Source organism: Drosophila sechellia, chromosome 3R (genome assembly GCF_004382195.2).
Source record: "Drosophila sechellia strain sech25 chromosome 3R, ASM438219v1, whole genome shotgun sequence".
Taxonomy (NCBI): domain Eukaryota; kingdom Metazoa; phylum Arthropoda; class Insecta; order Diptera; family Drosophilidae; genus Drosophila; species Drosophila sechellia.
The window spans coordinates 9,390,638-9,409,338 of NC_045952.1; the positions used below are offsets into that span (position 1 = coordinate 9,390,638).

At 42.0% G+C, this 18,701-nt stretch overlaps 4 protein-coding genes across 6 annotated transcripts; 3 read left to right on the top strand and 1 right to left on the bottom strand.

The window, feature by feature from the left end:
* The first annotated feature begins 99 nt into the window (after nt 1-99).
* Nucleotides 100-1,169, top strand: LOC116801735. Its single transcript, XM_032722946.1, has one exon. It carries the CDS (start codon nt 148-150, stop codon nt 1,081-1,083), a length of 936 nt encoding a protein of 311 aa, XP_032578837.1. The 5' UTR covers nt 100-147; the 3' UTR covers nt 1,084-1,169.
* LOC116801734 (sodium/potassium-transporting ATPase subunit beta-1) lies at nt 1,137-2,466 on the top strand. The gene has a single exon (XM_032722945.1). It carries the CDS (start codon nt 1,292-1,294, stop codon nt 2,333-2,335), a length of 1,044 nt encoding a protein of 347 aa, XP_032578836.1. The 5' UTR covers nt 1,137-1,291; the 3' UTR covers nt 2,336-2,466.
* Nucleotides 2,467-2,726: 260 nt separating this feature from the next.
* On the top strand, nt 2,727-11,769 carry LOC116800178 (phosphatidylinositol transfer protein beta isoform). 2 transcript variants are annotated; one of them, XM_032721244.1, is made up of 9 exons: nt 2,727-2,880; nt 3,293-3,348; nt 9,531-9,561; nt 9,641-9,752; nt 9,817-9,968; nt 10,086-10,163; nt 10,625-10,734; nt 10,798-10,977; nt 11,105-11,769. In XM_032721244.1, the coding sequence occupies exons 2-9, from the start codon at nt 3,332-3,334 to the stop codon at nt 11,241-11,243; spliced, it is 819 nt and encodes a 272-aa protein (XP_032577135.1). In that variant the 5' UTR covers nt 2,727-2,880; nt 3,293-3,331; the 3' UTR covers nt 11,244-11,769. The 2 variants fall into 2 exon arrangements, with proteins under 2 accessions (XP_032577135.1, XP_032577136.1); XM_032721245.1 differs by lacking the exon at nt 2,727-2,880 and adding an exon at nt 3,146-3,164.
* Nucleotides 11,770-13,633: 1,864 nt separating this feature from the next.
* On the bottom strand, nt 13,634-16,973 carry LOC116801468 (cryptochrome-1). 2 transcript variants are annotated; one of them, XM_032721242.1, is made up of 4 exons: nt 16,645-16,973; nt 15,244-15,587; nt 14,191-15,110; nt 13,634-14,000 (listed from the first exon to the last, which is right to left on the bottom strand). In XM_032721242.1, exons 1-4 carry the CDS (start codon nt 16,784-16,786, stop codon nt 13,778-13,780), a joined length of 1,629 nt encoding a protein of 542 aa, XP_032577133.1. In that variant the 5' UTR covers nt 16,787-16,973; the 3' UTR covers nt 13,634-13,777. The 2 variants fall into 2 exon arrangements, with proteins under 2 accessions (XP_032577133.1, XP_032577134.1); XM_032721243.1 differs by lacking the exon at nt 15,244-15,587 and having other exon boundaries at nt 16,645-16,750.
* Nucleotides 16,974-18,701: the final 1,728 nt, after the last annotated feature.

Below are 18,701 nucleotides of genomic sequence, written 5' to 3' on the forward strand. Positions count from 1 at the left end.
GCCTATCGTTATCGACAAAAAGGTGCGTTTTTCAAAAATATATATTATGATTTCTGTACAGAATATATTTCTATGTTTCTAATCCACCCAAAGCTAGCTTTCTGAAATACCTCATATATTTCCATAAGGACCCATATATTATTATCTATGCCTAACGACGCGATAATCTATTCTGGTCCCTACGAATTGGGACGCCTTCGCCGGCGTCGGGATATGCGGGTTGCGGAGTACCTCCACAGGCGTTCCATCCGCACCCGCAATGCGGATCCCGAGATGACCGTGTGCCGCTTTATCAAGCTGCTGCTATACTTCATTGGATTCTTTTTCGCTCTGGGCGTATTCACGACCGGATTGGCACTCGTGATGATTGCGAATCATATATATCCGGATAGGCCGGGATGCAAAAAGTTCCCCGGACTAGCAACCGCGCCCGGACACCATGTGGGCGATCAGAAGCAAATTATGTGGAGCCCTAATAACATTAAGGATGTGGCTAACATACGACGCGCGATAATGCGAGCGGTGGACCGATACGGTCTCGAAGGACCAAAGCGCCTGATGGGCTGTAGCGAGGACAAGAGCTGGGGCTATATGTCCGGCACGCCGTGCATTCTAATAAAGATCACCCAGGCACTGGGCTTCCAGGCGGTCACCTACGATGACGCCCTAACGCTGCCCGACTACGCTCCGGATGAGCTGTTCGACTATGTGGTGGGCCTGGGCACGGAGGAGCGCTTCAACCGCATCTGGGTGTCCTGCCAGGTTATTAAGCCGAGAGTGGACATTCAGTTCGACTACCATCCGGTTCGCTTCTTCGATGCCGAAGAGCTCTTCACCTCCGGCAATGTCTTTCTCAACGAGTCCACGGACGACGACGGACCTACTTACAAGGAGGATCCCCGCCTCAGGCGCATCATCAGTGTTCGGCTGAGCAACATTCCGATCAACCAGGACATCCAAATCCACTGCCAGGCTTGGGCTAAGAACATCCCGCTCCATATGGTAACGGTCAAGATGCTGGTGCGTCTGACGGCACCAGTTCATCCAACCACTCCATTGGTGCTGGACGAGTGGTACGAGTGAGATCAGCTAGCTCAGCTGGAATTAATCTTGAAGTAATTTCATTTAATGTATAATATTGGCATGTAATAATAAATAACAAAATAATACGGATGTGCTCCTATTTGAGCATTATAGTTTACTCCGCTTCAAATTTCATAGTAAACGGAAGCTACAAGCTTCGAATATTTCCCACTTACGCCCACGTAACCAGTAGCCAACGATCGCCAGGATGCCGGAGGACGTAATGGTGCCCGCTGGGGACTACAAGCTGGTCAAGCAGATACGCCGGAACCAGGAGACACGTCGCAAGAAGGATCTGCCGTGGTCGAAGAGGATATTCGACATAGACGAGCACAAACTGTTCGGCCGCACTGCCTTGGGTTGGATGCGAATCACTGGCTTCTACCTGGTCCTATACGCCCTCATCGTGTGCATTGTGGCCTTTTGGTTGGGCATCTTTATGCTGGCCATCATGGATCCGAATAAGCCGCGCTGGCTCAAGGGTCCGCCGGGTCTGTCGATGGTGCCCAACCAGAATCGATCCGTGCTGTCCTACTTTACGCACATCATGAGTGAGGTCAATCCGATTGCTGACCGCATCGACGACTTCCTGAACAAATTGAACGACAATGCCATTGACTTCTTCGCCGATTTCAACCAGGACACGACGTGGGGCTACGCCACCGAAAAGCCGACCGTCTTCATCAAGCTGAACAAGGTTATTGGCTATGTGCCGGAGACGTACGACACGGCAGACGACTTGCCCAAGGAGGCACCAGAGAGCCTTCACGATACCGTGGGCAAGCTGGGCAACTCGCCCAAGATCTGGATCACCTGCGAGGTGACCGATGGGCCCAAGCCCGAGATGGTCTTCTATCCGGGTCCATATTTCGAGGCCTCCGAGAACATGAAAGGAGTGACGCGCGTGGTGGCCATCCAGATGAACAAGATGCCCGAGAATGCGAAGACCTTCTTCTGCTGCAAGGTGTGGGCCCGAAACATACCCATCGACGATGACTACCAGGGAATGGGACTCATCAAGTTCGCGCTGAGCATGCGCACTGATGATGACGACCAGCCGGATTTTGAATTGCCCTCCACCCGTAAGGCACCCAGCGATATGGTCACAGAACTCGTTCCCGCACCGCCGGCTCCTCCGCGTCCAGGAGGTATGCTTGGCGGGTTGGAAATGCCGCCATCGCCAGAGGATGAGAAGGACGCAATAGAAAATGATGCCAAGAAGGAGGAAATGACGGAGCCACCAAGCTTATAAGAATTGGAATTTATTACAACCATTATTACCATTTGGAATTCATGACAAAATTAGATTATATGCAAATTGCACAATTGTTAAATTGTTAATTAATTTCCAATAAGGAATGGGGAAACCCACTTTCACATTTCAAAAAATGTTGTTTAAATGTTGTTTCTGTTCTTGTTTTTGTTTGTAATGAAAAACCTGTTTTTATAACCTTATATATAATTTTATTTTAACTATATTATATTCATAACCTCTTTATAATAATTTAAACAGCGTGAGTCACCCTAACCGGCTGCGATTAGTGCGCATCCCTGGATACACCGCTTGTGCTATCGATAGTCGGCGACGGGCAGCGCCCACCACCAAGTGTGACCAAGGGGCCTCGCCGAAATCGATAGCATCCGCCTATCGGAATCGAAGTGTTTTGCACGAACATCGAACTTTAGCTCCGCTCCGACACGCAGTAGCTAAATAACAAACTCATTACTAATATATTACTGCCGCCGATTTGCAAGCGCGAACCGATCCCGATACCAGGCCAATCGCACTCCCCAGTTGTACGTCATCACTTGAGTAATAAATCAGCGCCAAATCGCATAAATTGCTATTGATATTCCGCCCGCTGTGTGTGCGTGTGTATTTGCAAGAGAGTGTGTGTGTGTGTGCATATGACTCGTGTGTTTAGCCGACAATTGGAGAAAAAAGCATTAGAATCCCAATTGGCTAACTAAACTAAAGTTGGCTTGGCCAAACATAAACAAAAAGTGCGGGCGCAGCGATTTGGCAGCGAAACAGAAACACCAAAGTGTTTTTTGGCAGATATATAAATTAAATATAGAAAGTGCGTGCGAAGGTTAAGCGTCGAGTGCAAGTGCATTTACATTTGGAAATAATAAATGCTACAATTTAGTTGAAATCCGCCAGCGAATTCGCATTAAATCTAATTCTGTATTTTGTACTCTCTCGCAGCGAATCAAGCAGGAAAATACCGGATAATAATTGGCAAAGATGCAGATCAAAGAATTGTGAGTACAAAACTGTTTATTTTTACCATTTATTTGTGATTATTTTATGTTTAAATAGCCAAAAAAAAAGCTGGGCAAGCCGCAAATTATTTGTGACAAATCGATTTTACACTCTCTCCGTGACATTTGCTCTCTCCATTTCTCTCTGGTCGCGTGTGTCGCTGCTCTCTCAGTTCTCTCAGTAGTTGCTTTTGTTGTATTTAAGTTTGCGGGCATTTTCCGCAACAACAACCGAACGGTTTTCTTATCAGCCCCCTGACGCCCCCTTTTCCGCACACCCCCTCTCTTGCCCTCTCGCTCTAGCTCAGGTATTTTGCAGCTGTGGCGATGACGCAATGAGTTGAAGTCAGATTTCGGAGCTACGTAAGCCGAATATTATTTCTTATAGCCAATGGCACTACCAATTAGTTTTGGAAACTACTTTGAGTCATCGATAAACTCTACTATATACATAATGTGAAAGGAAGATAATGCTTTTCAGGCGCTCGGCGACGCCACGTTGTCGACTTTTTCAGTGAGTCACTCTCTTTTGCGTCTCTCTTTTCCCATTACTCTCTTTTCGGCTTTGGACCCTGCGATTTTAATCAAACAAGTTGTTAAGTGCGATAAGGTCGTTGCGTAAAGCCCAAACTAAACTGACTCATCGTGCATCTTTAATCCCTTTCGGTCGCAAAGCACCAGGTGACATTCTTCTCATACATTCTTCTCATTTGCAAATGGCTCACGTTTGTTGCCCACCTGACATTTCCATTTTGGCAATGATACTTTTAATTTGTTAACGGAAATTGTCAAAAGTCTGACATCAAATGGCTCGGCTTATAATTGCTTTGACTTTGACAGCTGTCGGAAAATCAAGGAAAATTCGAGCACACAGGAGATTGAAACTGAAAGCTCAAACGCACAATCTCCGTCTTATCATTTTCCGTATGCGCAATCATTCGCATCAATCTTATAATGGAACCTCAATTGAATATAAACCGCACGTTTTACTGATAGGTGTTAAGTGTCTGGGTTTTATAAGCTATTAATTCTCATACGATCGGTTTCTGGCTTAAAGTACACAGAAATCGATTTGTACTTTTGTTTTGCTAAGCTTGTATAGCCCTTTTTTAATTATAAATCATTTAAGAATATTATTTCAACAAAGGCATGCATATATCATTTATCGTAAACAAGAAATGATATGAATTCTTCAATTTGATTTGGAGATCATTTATAATAGCTAGCGAAAAATCTTTAGCATTTAGTAGTTCATTACAGCGTTCGTTCACAGAAATGTATATACAGTTCCTATTTAGATTACCCATAAAATATATTTATAACATTAATATTTATCATATGGTGTACGTTATGTATAAAAGTGTGCAACGATCAAAAAGTAAACTAAAGCCTATGAAGTATAGGTGAAAATATACTTGTATTTAAATAATTTAAATTTCTGAGAACGTTTTGTATTGCTCGACATCTTTAAAAGGGAACATGGAAGATTTAAGGCAACTGCATTTTACTGCACAATGAAACTTTTTTATTTTATTTATTAAAACACGCATAAGTTGACCGGCAGTCTTCACGAGAGGCATTAATATTTAATTGTTCTCGACGCCGTAATCCCAACACGAATCCGAAGCCTGTAGCATTTGCATTTCAAAATGTTTTTCCTGCCAAATTTTCGCATTTTTTCGCCTGCCGCCTGTTGGCGTGTAAACCATTTGGCAATGAACATTTCAGCACCGTCATTAAATTAAAAACAAAGGTGCAAATAAAGGCAACGCGTGCCGCATCACAGGTTTTTGCATGCTGATAAACAATTTTGAATGGCCGGCGGGCAAAGTGGCCAAATGAATAAAAAGCAGCTGAAAAGGTAACAAAAATAAATTGTGATAGTCTGCACTTGGCATGATTTATCTGAAATTGTCGTTTATTGTGCACAAAATGCTTAAAGTGCTGCACTTTATTTGTTGACATAGTATCCACTTATTGTGGAGAAATCGAGCCATTAATGTTATCAACATTTACGCGATTATATCAGCTGTGAGCTGGCAAGTTTAAATAAATAAATAATGGCTTAAATCGATCTTATTGCTGTGTACTGCCAACCTTAAAGCCAATTCATTTAAGCCACATTAAAGTTGGTGTGAGTGCAGGTTTTTTTTTTCAACTTTCAACCATCTCAACTTTGATCTCTGAAAGCAAAAGCTTGTTGTTTTCAATGTCGGTCCTTCATGGTACTCGTCATAAACCAGCTGTAGCGTGACTTTTACTGCCCCAAACTGATTGGCCTCTTTGTACACCACACATGTATCCGTCAGATACAGTTCTCCCATCGCCCTTCACCCTCCCCGCTCGCCCAGCCGGCAATCAATTTGAAAAATTTGTGTGCTTTTTTATGTACTGCGATAAGATAACACGCAGTGTTTGGCTTTCGACTTGAATGCATCGTTTTACTCCACATCGGCACTGTACTCATTACACGTTTCGAGTGTGTGAAGTTTCGGTTGTTTCGAAAATTTTTGGCAATTGAGTGTGCCGGCTGCTAAGCGCCAGCATAATTGGGCACCGAATATGGAGATACATAGTATGCGATTATCCGAATGGGGGCAAACCGCAAAATGCGGCCTTGATTTAAAAAACAACAACTCTTCAATGGTGCATGGCCATATGATAATATCACTTGATTTCCATATGAGCTCTGTCAGTTATCAGTTACGCTTTAAAAATAGTATATAAATGGTTTGTCCATTTAGACAGCTAATTACTTATGGCTAGTAAAGTCTAAAATTATAAACACATTAAAATACCTACTGCTTAACGTAGATAATATCGTTTTGTTATATGTATGTATTGTTTGTTAGATGGAAGTTTAGTACAAATGCTTTAATTTCAAGCACGAATGACCCGTTACTGCCTTATTCACTGAGCAATCCACTGGGCAACAATCTCTGTGTGACATCTTTATTGCGGGTAAATCAATTATTACTTGGCTTCGGCCTTCAATTGCGACAATGGCCAGTGGGCGGCCCTCAATAATGGCCACCACAAGAGCCTTGGCCACTGGCTTTCCCCTCGACCCACCCACACAACTCACACACCACACACCGCACACACACACCCACTTTGGGATGCAAAGACGACAGAGCCCCAAACAATCACTTTCCATTTTCAATTATGCCAACAAGAGCAAACAATTTCCCTTGTTCATGGCCACAAAAGAGGGGTTGAGTGCGAAGGGGTCTCCCTAATGTGTTTCTTTCGGTAACTTTGGTCTCATTAAGAGTTCTTCAATCTTCTCAGATGCTTGTTTTTGCTTTACTTTTGTACTTTTTGGCCCTCCCCCCTTTACCACTCATGTGTGGTGATTTCTTGTATGTTTCTATTTTCGCTTTGCATAATTTCTTTAATGCTCTGATTGTGCTGTGATTCATAGGAAACCCAAAAAGCCCTTGGAGAAACGCGACTATATTGTTTGATCTTCTCGCGTTTGCTGATGATATTCAACCCAGTTGGATGTTTTTTTGACAATTTCAGGGAAATTTATTTATCCCTGAACATATTGGAACAGCGATTTTGTCACAAAAACACGTTCTGGTTTGTACTCTAATGGTTTTCCCTCTACTGGGTTTTCAGCTTTAGCAAGTTTTATTTGCCTGATATGAAATGCTTTCTTTGTTGCGAAAGAGGAAAAGTTTGGGCAGAAGACCAATTTTTATGGGCCATTTTTTGCGCTAAAGTTTTACAATCAGATTTGATTAAACGACAAATGCTGCGTGGAAATTTGTTGAAAAGAAAAGTTATACTGTTTGCATAACTAAATGAATTGATGATACGTTTGCACACAAATGGGCAATTGAATTCAATGGCAACCATTTCGAATATTTATTTCAAATTACTTAGGCATTTATTTACATAAGTTTAGATTGGCTGTTGTTAATTGACCAAAAATGCAAAACATACACAATTTACCTCAGAATTTCCGTTTTAAATGAACGTTTAATCTATTAACTTAAGCGACAACTTTAATTTCAACCCGTTGAGCACACACACACCCCAAGAGCTTAAATCGTTCCTCTTGATTATGCAATGATTAAGTAAAGTTCCGAATAACTTCATTAACAATTAAACAGCGCAAAACAATGTTCTACCTCTCCCCAAGTCCCTTTATAGTTCCATCTTTTTGGAGCCCCATTCCCCTGACACGCGAACACTCATAAATCATCCACCTTGTTTGGAGTGGAACCCCCCAGATGAACTCGGCAGAAAGTTGAACTTGATCCCCCACCGCCATAAAAGAGTGCTCTGAGAACTTTAACCTTTTTAGGGGCGGCGCGTAGTTGGCCAACTTTTGAGTAGGCCGCATTAAAGCGCCTGGTCCTATCCCTCTGCCACGCCCACCAGTTGCTCGAGTCGACTGGCAATTAGGAAACACATCATTACGAGTGTCAACAGTGGGCCAAAGGTTAATTGCGTCTGCAAGAATTTCCCCCACTTTCGCCACATCACTTTGATTGTTCCCGAGTCGTGTCGTGTTTTCTTGTGTCTCATTGTTTGGCATTTGCCGTGTATTATGTGTATTATGTGTATTGTGTGTTGCGAGGCGAGAACGGCTGACAGCCCATAAAGCTGGGCCAGCACGAGATTCTGGTTCTTTATGGCCAAGGAGCTCCAGTTCGCACCTTGCGAATGCATGCCAAGGCTTCCCTCGCACCGGGGAGCAATTCGGCCTTTATTTGCCGAGGAATATTTCATTTGCCAAGCCGTTGACTGTTGACTTTCCTTGGATTACAGTTTGTAGCTAAATTTCAGCCTGCGACTACGGGTGGTAAATTCCCAGAGATCAAGGCGAAATAACAGAGATATTTTATGCTCCTCTTTTTCACTCATCACAGTTTCATGTATGTTTTATCAAAATTAAGGAACTTCTGCCTAACTATTTCTCTATAACAAAATAAAAAAAAACAGCACAAAAGTTTTGGAATGCATAGAACATTTCTGCGTCATTAACTTTCAAAATGGAAATATTTACATGAGATTATAAAGCGATGATAATATAGGTTTAGGGTTTTAACCCTCTAAAGTAACCCTTTAAAGTAAATAAAAGTTAATAGACTTTTTTCCATCCTTTAAGAGCACTCCCTATTCGTTGTCAACAATTAATTTTTTGCAATTAAATTGTCCCCGGGAAAACCGCAACAAAAGTCAAGCGATGCGAACAAGTTTCAAGGCTGGCATAATTATGTATATGGAGGTCCCAGAACACTTTCCGCCGCTTTTTCCCACTCTTTTGCTGCCTGGCGACCTTTTTGGTAATTAGAGGATGAGTATGTGGCCGGAAGTGGGTGGTTTTCGGCTTTGGGGAGTTCAAACTCATATGCATGCAAATAAAATGCAAAAAGGCTTGTGAAGCTTTTATGCTGTTGAAACACTTTGTTTTTGTTTCTTTTCAATGCCAATGCTCCGCCCACTTGTGTAAGCTTTTAATTAAAAATATATCGTTTAAATTGTGCAGTGATATTAACCTTTTTCGGCAATTTGTATTAAGTGCTCATATAAATTACCTGAGATCTTATCTCAACAAGTATCAATTGGCCTGGATTGATTGGCTCTAGCCGAAATTTCTGAAGGTCATTCTTGCAAGTGGTCTCAAGATTCCTTGTTTGAATAGATGCTGCATACTTTGGGGCTTGAGTTGATTGCTTAAGACCATGTAAAACCAGAGTAGAGGGCTTGTAATTAGATGCAATTTGTGTGCCTTGCTACTTAGAACTTAAAGTGGAACAGGCAATTCAAAGTTGGCCCTAAGAGGAAAGCTTTGCTATTACCAATAGGATCATTTATTGACATTTAAAGTAAACTAAAAGGAATGCATTCACCTTATAAACTATATTGTTTCTGAATACATATTTCATTTATTTGCATAAGAAACACTGGCTTACTACTGAAACGTAGTCTGAATAACGCTCCCTTTAAAAGATCAATAATAACTGTTTGCATTTCACTGGTTATATTCCCCCCTCCCACTGAACTCGATATACTCCATACACTCGATGGAAAGCGAAGGGTATCAACAGCTTTTTATGCACAGGCATGGTATTTAATTAAAATGGTTATATTAAACTTAATTAAAATCGCGTAGCCTTTATACATACATTCGCTGACACAGTCCATGTTTTTTTTTCTCTTTGCAGCCGTGTGACTTTGCCATTGACTGTGGAAGAGGTAAGAGAGTTAACTGGGCAAAAAGCCCGCTGTCACGAGGAGAACTATTTGCCCAACTCCTCTTTTTTCTGCTCCACAGTATCAAGTTGCACAATTATTCTCGGTGGCCGAGGCGTCAAAGGAGAATACAGGTGGCGGCGAGGGCATCGAGGTGTTAAAGAACGAACCCTTCGAAGACTTTCCCCTGCTGGGTAAGCAAATACCGATTGGTAATGAATAATTGCGGGCTAACAGAGAGTTTTTCGATTCATACAGGTGGCAAATACAATTCCGGTCAATATACATATAAGATCTACCATCTGCAATCAAAAGTTCCAGCCTACATAAGACTATTGGCGCCCAAGGGCTCATTGGAGATCCACGAGGAGGCATGGAATGCCTATCCCTATTGTCGAACGATTATCACGGTAAATGGGGAAAGACTTAATATTTGCAACAAAAAGGCGGGTTAGAAGCAAATCACTTTGGTTCCATTAGCAATGTGAGGCAACTTGATGATTACTGTGATTATATTGAATTTCTAGAACCCCAAGTTTATGAAAGATGCTTTCAAAATAATCATCGACACTCTGCACGTCGGAGATGCGGGCGATTCAGAAAATGTAAGTCAAGAATCCACAGCATGATATGACTAACATGTGTTTTCTTCTTTTCTCTCCATAACATCATCACATCTCAACCCTACATTTATATGTGAATACTAACAACTAACTCGATCATCCTGCAATATGATTTTGTCAAAATTCCACCATCATTTCGTTTGGCTTTTTTGGTTTGGTTTTGTAATCCTTTGGTTATCGATTAAGAATCCTGGTTATATGGATAAAAACTTTAAAATAGACATTTATTCGCAACACATAGAAAATGACCTTGGCACTGTTGACAACGTAAGTTTCGTTTTGTTTTGTATTTAATTTGCTGTCTCTGCTCGGTTCGGCTTTGTAGTTCTTATCCGCCATCGATCCATGTTCATGTCTATCTATGTAGTAAACGCTTTTTGTGTTCGATAAGTTAAGAAAATGTATGGATCTAAGATATATCGCCATGCTCCTCGCTGTTGCAGGTGCACGAGCTGACGCCGGATAAGCTGAAAGTGCGAGAGGTAGTGCACATCGACATTGCCAACGATCCGGTGCTGCCCGCGGACTACAAGCCCGATGAGGATCCAACCACGTAAGCGTTAATATTAGATAAAGTGATGAGAATTTGAAATATACGTTTCGATTATCCTTTCAGCTACCAGTCAAAGAAGACGGGCCGCGGTCCCTTGGTGGGATCCGACTGGAAAAAGCATGTTAATCCTGTCATGACCTGCTACAAGCTGGTCACGTGCGAGTTCAAATGGTTCGGCCTGCAAACAAGAGTAGAGAATTTCATACAGAAATCGGAGCGCCGCCTCTTTACAAACTTCCATCGGTAATAGTCCTGAAATTGAATATCCTTGAATTACTGAAACTCTATACAGTTGGATATGCATGAACAACTTTTTAGTAAACCCTAGATGGAAACTCCCTATTAATCGCCTTTAAATTTCTATTTTTAGCCAAGTTTTCTGTTCAACCGATCGCTGGTACGGTCTAACAATGGAGGACATCCGCGCCATCGAGGATCAGACGAAGGAGGAGCTGGACAAGGCGCGGCAGGTGGGCGAGGTGCGGGGTATGCGCGCGGATGCCGATTAAGTCTAGTAGAAAATTGTAAACAAAATATGTGTATGTAAAAACCAGGCAAAACAAGAAAACAAAACTAAAAGGCAAAGCAAAACAAAACAAAGCAAAGCAAAACAGATTAATAAAATTGAGATAAAATTGCATAAATAAATTTACGATATAAACTAACACCATGAAAACAAAATGAAACGAAATTAAAGCAATGTGAAGCCACAGCAGCGTCAACTGAAACAAAAGCAAACTAAGCGAACACCAAGTGTACGGCAACCGCAGCAACAAAGCTTAGTACTAGTGTAGCACACGACAACAAATTAAAGAACCCGAGAAACGGTTGCAACCGCAGTAAGTTAGTTAAGTTCCTTCCACTGCACTGTATGTAAAATGTAACCAGGATGCCGAGCAACACAACACAGGACATCTGTCGACGACACTCTCCTCCACGCATGGCCAGCACCACGTCTAAGCCCATTGTTTAAGTTGCATTTTGTAAATTGTGAAATAAACCAAATGACAGTTAATGTAAAAAGTTAAACGCAAACATCCGACCTGCAGGGGAGGGCGAAAGGCGGGAGGTAGGAGCAGTTTGAATATGTGATTTTCTGAGAACATGTATGTACATAGGAGCCTATGCAGGCATGTCTATTTGCATTCATTGGCTATGCATCTGTGGTCTGCATGTGATTTGCATTTCAAAAAGTCAATGTAAAACAATCCAATCCCAAGATAACCAGAAATAGGAGGAGAGTCTGGGGGTCTTGGCCTGGATTGACTTGGCAAACAGTTGCCTTCCATGGGTTAATTTGAATGATTTATGAACCGCTTGCGAGCGGAGTTAGCTGTGAGCTACGATTGCATTATAGTCCAACTGGCTGCGAAGAATAACAACTTCATATTGTAATGGGAATTGCCCAAGAGTATTTGCAATTCCATTTTCGAACAGTTTTCAAACACACCCAACAACACTAGGTAACTGCCAATATCTGAAATGCCCAAACAAGAGGAATCCCTGAAGTAAACCACCTTAGAAACACCGCACTCTTCTGCTACAGCCACATATCCTCAAAGTCGCCTCGTACTTTTTACTATCTGCCACGTAGTTCTGCTCAAACAAAGAAATAGCTCTCGAAGTCTATGTAAAATTAATGATCTATCTATGAAACGTCCATTTTGAAGCTATAACCTCTATCGAAACCAAATATATTGAAAGCTTTTAACGTAATCATTAGTGATGCTATATTTTCAAGATCTTAAAACACACGCACGGATGAGCGAACAGGTGCCCAGCAGTAGAAGGAGAAATTAAACAGCAAGTGAATTTAATTGAACCTCATAGGCTTAAAGCAGTCAGCTAGCACCATATGCACTATATGGTGCTGGTAGTGGGGATTGTAGATGGGCTGGTTGGGAAATCAGGGGGTTTTAAAACGAATTGCATACGAAATGGGGACAAGCTGCATTTTATTTTTATAGCCAATCGGTTCGAACACACACACACATCCACTTAGCACACCGAATGCATCTGCATCAGCACAATATACTATACATTTGTACATACATACAGAGAGGACACTTGAAGCTGGGGGAGTACTTAAAAAATATAATAATGATAAAGGTATAATGCGTTACGAGATATTCCATAAAGTATAAATTGCATCAAATTGTTATTTGCTGTGAGTTCTCGTTCGTTTGTTGATTGAATTGGTTGGTTCGATTATTTATTCAGCTATCGTATACTACGCAATGTGTGTGTGTGAAATTTACATTTACCAGAAAAATAACTTTTTGCCAAGCAACGCTCTAAATGTTTACTCGAATTTACTTCAACTAATTCGCAGGATGTGGAATGTCTAAAACAAATGCTTACCTCCTACAAAGGACTCTTGCGATGAAGTCGCTGGTAGGGGATGAGCGGAAAGCTCGGCGTGGTCGAGTTTAGATTTTCTCCAACTTTATTTGTAGCAAACTGTCGAGGGACTCAAACTTCAACAATAACTCCTTTTAGGTCCCATCAACCCCTACCAATATCTCATTTGAATGGCACACATCTAGAAGGAACACCAAAACTTTAGGCATTAAAATAAAATATACACAACAATTTAGACAAATTATAAGATAGAATCTCTCATTAAACGAAAGGCAAACGAAGCAAGGATCCATAGATCGACATAATATAAATTTCAATATTTGAAATACTTCGCGTTCAATTTTTCTCGTATGAAAGACCCAATTAAAAGCAAAAACTATTTAATTAATGCTGTTAATTAACGTATAATTTGACAACGTAATACAGATGATAATAATAATTATATATATATACACCATAAACGATTTTTAAAATAAGCTGAATAAAATTGATATATGAGTAACACGTTAAAAGCTGTTAAAAATAAAACGAAACCAAATAAAACGGATACAAATTGTATTGTAGTACTTATTTTAATTGAAGAAAATAAAGCATTATTAATTATATATAATATTTCACTGCTAATAGTTTCTTTATTGTGAAATCGAGTTTAATCGAGTTTGGTCATTCTACGATTACTCCTTCAAACCACCACGTCGGCCAGCCAGAAGAACTGACGCACTTCCTCCTCGTTGGATGGTCGGCAATGCGGCGGCGGGGTGATCAGTGAGTTCCGGAGCGACTTCATGGCCAGCATGTTCCGCTTTACGGCCATGGAAAGGTCGATGATCCGCTCTGGATAATGGACTCCGATCAGGCACTCGTACTGCTCCTGCTGCTCGGCAGACATTCGCCAGGGCTCATGACTGGGAAAACAGAGTGGGATTTACAGTTCAAAATATATATTAAAAATATAAATAATAATAGTAATTAATAATACGTGTATATAAACAGGACTATTCAACGAATCATAAGTTTAGACGACAAAGCAGTTATCATATATTGCGTATACGACACGTATTACAAAATTATTTATACATCTCATTACAAACTTACACAAATTCCTTGGGCACATTCATCAACTCCGGGACATACTGCTTGATGTAGGTGCCATCCGGATCAAGTCGCTTGGCCAGTGCCACCGGACAGGTGACCAGGGATGAGTCCAGCAGCCTTTCAAACGCCGAGCTGGATACCCACATCCAGTTGCCAGCGCAGACCGACCAATCTGCATCCAGCAGATACTTCAGGAAGTGCTGCAGTCCATGCTCCCAGCTCTGCCACAATCCGCCGCGCGTGAGGAAGGTGGCCACCGTGTTGCGCAGCGTGTGATGGAGCCATCCCTCGGCCAGGAGTTGTCGCATGGCGCCGTCGATGAGCGGGAATCCCGTTTGGCCTAAGCGCCAGCGCTGCAGAAGATCCTCGTTCGGCTTGGCCCACGGGATGCTCAGGCAGATCTCATTGCCCTCCATGCGATCGTAGTTTGGATTGTTCACCGACATGGTGTAGAAGTACTCTCGCCAGATCAACTGTCCCGTGATGTGCGCGCCGCCAGTCATCTGAACGCCACGCACACAGGCGCGCAACTGGACATTCTTGAAGAGATCGTGGACGCTCCAGTAGAAGCGACGCACCGAAAGGCAACCAAAGCGCAGGTGGGCGCTCATCGACTTTGGAGAGTCGTGGATATTGGGCAGCGCCTGGTTGGGCAGATAGAATCCACGCTCAAACGCGTGCTGCTCCACTTTCAGACGCTCATCCAACAGAAGTAAGGCCTGTGTTTCTCCGCCGCGCCAGTTAATCTTGGCCAGGAAACCCATGTTGTCCCCATACACATTGAAGTGCTCCGGCGTGGGCAGCTGATCGAACAACTTAAGACTGCGGCAAAACTCGGGGTCCAGCTCCACAAAGGTGGCATCATCCAGTCGAGCATCAGCGGTGGGTCGCGGCGGAAGCCCAATAATTTGAACCGTGTGCTAAAATATAATGAAATAAATTAAAATATAATTTTATTGCAGATATGAGTATCAGATAGTTATATTTTTACATTTATTTTAAGGATATATTCTCAAAGAATATTAAATCTAGGGATCTAAGATCTAAACCCACCAGGAACATTTGGTAGGTCAGCGGTGGAATGCCACCATTGGTCTCAATCACCAATTGCGGATCCCACAGCGTGTGTGATACCTTCTCGACAAAGTCGATACTCAGCTCCCGACATAGAGAACGGATGCTCTCATCGCGCTCATTCCAAATTGGCTCGCAGTCCTGCTCTATGCAAATCCTGTGCAGACGCAATTGCTCGTGTAGCCGGCGAAAGATATATGCCGGTTCGCCCTCGAAGACGAGGAGACGTCCACGTCCATCAGTTGCCGCCTGCAGCTGATCATCGATATCCTGCAGCGAGTCCAGCAGGAAACGCATCCGATTGTAACCCACATTCTTGGTACCTGTTAGGGAAGCGGCTTTTTCAGTTTCATATTTCGTTCTTAAAAGTTATTTTAAGAGTTATAAGTTTAGAAAAAAGTATGAATTTTCAAAGGTTTTTAGAAGTTTAAAAACTTAAGCATGCACAATTTTTGAAAAATTAAGAATACAAAACAAATTTTAGATAACTTTTCAGCTTTTGTGCACACAAAAGATTCAGTTTAGCCCATTTTCCATTGCAATAACTGTTTACCCGCTTTAACCCACAAAAACGACTCTTATCGGTCAAGTGAATGGGTTGCTATAGGTTTTCCCGTTTCTCGCCGACTTTTTCAGAAAGCGAGCTGTTTAAACAGAAGCATTATACTGCTATTCTGGTTTGCACTCATTTTGCATTGTCTTACTATCTGTATCTCTCTCTCAGCGATTCGACGGAAAATTCTCAAAACCGCTAGCCACAAATCGCATTAGAGCGCATCGTTTGTTTTGCTCTACCACGCAAAAGTGCATTAGGTTTTCCCTCCTGCATTTTCCGCCCCTGCAGCTCTCGCCCTCTCTCCATTTCCACGGGCAGCGAAAACGCTGAATTCGCAGCGGTCGCGGAAAGCGGAGGTATGTGATAACCGATGCAAGTCGCAAAAAAATGATATTAGCTCATACGGAGAATGAGCGTGTATAGCAATCAAACTAAAAGTATTTACTTTAACCCTCTGTTGCCAACGGTTTTTTATGTGCATTTAGTAGATTGTTTAAACTCTTTTTAAAAATCTATTTTTACAGAAACTTCTGATGATTTTGAATTAGCAAATAAATATAGATATATTCTTTTATTTTTGATGCTGTGTATCTATTAACTATTATATATATATATATATATTATATCTATTATAACGGAAAATTAAGACGATTATCTAAATATTTTAAATATAAAGTGCAATATCTCATAAAAAGTTTACTTTTGAAGTAATAGTTTGGGAAATCCAACTTTTCAAAAGTGTACGTAGGTGCAAGGTAAGTTCAAGGTTTCCTATAATCCATTTAGTTAATCCTATAATCCATTTTCAAAAACTAAGTTCTTACCTGCACTCTCTCCATCGAATATGAAAACGGGAATAATGGCTATACCCTGATCCTTATCGGCGAGGGCGGCCAATAGAGCGGGATTATCATGGAGGCGCAGTCCATGGCGAAACCAAATCACATTCGCCCCTCGCGTGGCCATCGGAGAGGAGTTCCCTGCTTTTGGGTTTCAAAAATCCCCCTGATCCCAGTTTTGATCGGAAAGAACAGTTTTCCAGCTGGTGAAAAGATTTTCTTTTTTCCGCACTCGCGATTCGCTCTCGCCGGCAACTAATTGACGAATGAGAATGTGAATGCGAAATTCGAGTGCTGAGAACGTTTCTACAACTGCAGCTCAACGTTCCGTGCTCGGCGTTATAAGCTAAAATGAATCGCACAAGTAAGGTGAGTGCAACAGAGATGGTGAGAAAGAGACCTGTCGGAACCGCATACTGAAAAAAATTACTTACTTCCCAATAATTCAGTTAAAGTTGAGCAACCCCAAACACAGGCTAGAACTGAGAATATTATATGTTTACGACGAATTAAATACTTTTACACTCTCTCTAACATCAAAATATCGTAGTTAATAAATTGTTTAGTTATTGCTTATATTTTGAATTTCTATGCATATTTAATATTAAAACTTGTAATAATGACTGTGAGAAAAGATGTACGGATTGATAAGAAACCTGCTTACTGGCATATTTTCTCCCAGTGTAGAAGCGGGCACTGTGAACCGGTAACTGGAAACAGCCCGTTCAAATGCGTCAATACAAAGCTGTCGTTCTGTGTGTGTGTGTGTGTGTGTGTGTGCGAAGGGGCGACTGTGTGCGTGGGTGCTTGTGTGAGCATAAGTGTGGCATTCTGCCCACGGTTGCCTGCACTTCTAGCTCTGGGCCGAGAACGAGCCGAGCCCCCGCCCCAATTCGACCCCCAGCTGGCTGCCCCAGCCCCTTCTTCCCTTCGCTCTCACAGTGGGGCACTGCGTTCTGGGCACACAGAACCGAACCAGAAACTGAACCCAACTGTTGCCGCTTATGACGTGACGAGCTTTTGCAAGCACTCAACTCTGCAGTGAGATCGAGACGGGCTGTTTGGATGCTTATATCACTTTAAAGTAATAATTGCCTATTTGGGTATAATTACTCGGGTGTTTATAATGCATAAATACATTTAAAGTTCAAATAGTTATGAGATTTATTGATTCTTTGATTTGTGGTGTCTTGACATTCATTGGTAAAGCAAGTATGTATGGCCCTAACTCTAGAAGTTACATCGTTTCTGGTTAGTTCTTCTACAAATTATACAAGAAATAGCTACTTTCGTAAGAAAAAATATATGTGGAAAATGAGCATTTCTATAGAGCGATATTCCAATCCATATTTCGAAATACAACTTTAGAAAAGCTACAACTCAACATATAATAGAGTAGCTAATATTCGGTAGTGACGCACTTTTTGGCAGGGTCCAGCATTGGCATAGTTAGTTAACCCGAGCATGGACCACAGCTCCTTTGCCAACTTTGAGTGAGCTTTCCACCCTGAAAACCCCCCGCACGTCGAATACCCAACATCCCAGGATAGCCCCAACGAACCTTATTGTGAGTAAACTACGCACTTGCATCACAAAAACTTTGGCATTGCACATTGCATGTTGCCTAGACAACGACAACGACACCGACAGCAGCGGCAGCAAAAACAAGAACAAGGACCAAAAGGAGGCAACGTGCGTAACGGAATGTCAACTGCAAAGCTCGCCGATGCACGTGTCCTGGCAGCAACAACAACGACAACGACACGCGCTGCATGCTACAATCGGGCGAGGAATTCAAATGATGACGACGACGATGATGAGGCTTCTGCGGCTGGACTATGGCCAAAACCAGGATTATAAGGGGGCGTGGCAAAGGGGCAGAGGCAGATGCAGAATGAAACCGGCCCAAATGAACAATGAAGTGAAGTCGAAAGGTTTTGGACAAAAGAATTTTCCTTGCCTTGTTAGCTTTTATGAAACTAATTTACGTACGTCGCTTGTTGTAGTTTTCAAAGATTGAAATTTCGGAAATTTGAAGATTG

What these genes read in the sequence shown, in the direction of transcription:
- LOC116801734 (XM_032722945.1), top strand. Translation starts at nt 1,292, where the DNA reads ATGCCGGAGGACGTAATGGTGCCCGCTGGGGACTACAAGCTGGTCAAG.
- LOC116801468 (XM_032721242.1), bottom strand. Translation starts at nt 16,786, where the DNA reads ATGGCCACGCGAGGGGCGAATGTGATTTGGTTTCGCCATGGACTGCGC. An exon ending in ATTCGATGGAGAGAGTGCAG is followed by an intron (nt 15,588 to 16,644) that starts GTAAGAACTTAG and finishes CTTCCCTAACAG; the next exon opens with GTACCAAGAATGTGGGTTAC. An exon ending in TGACCTACCAAATGTTCCTG is followed by an intron (nt 15,111 to 15,243) that starts GTGGGTTTAGAT and finishes ATTATATTTTAG; the next exon opens with CACACGGTTCAAATTATTGG.
- LOC116800178 (XM_032721244.1), top strand. An exon ending in ATGCGGGCGATTCAGAAAAT is followed by an intron (nt 10,164 to 10,624) that starts GTAAGTCAAGAA and finishes TCGCTGTTGCAG; the next exon opens with GTGCACGAGCTGACGCCGGA. An exon ending in CTCTTTACAAACTTCCATCG is followed by an intron (nt 10,978 to 11,104) that starts GTAATAGTCCTG and finishes TTCTATTTTTAG; the next exon opens with CCAAGTTTTCTGTTCAACCG.
- LOC116801735 (XM_032722946.1), top strand. Translation starts at nt 148, where the DNA reads ATGCCTAACGACGCGATAATCTATTCTGGTCCCTACGAATTGGGACGC.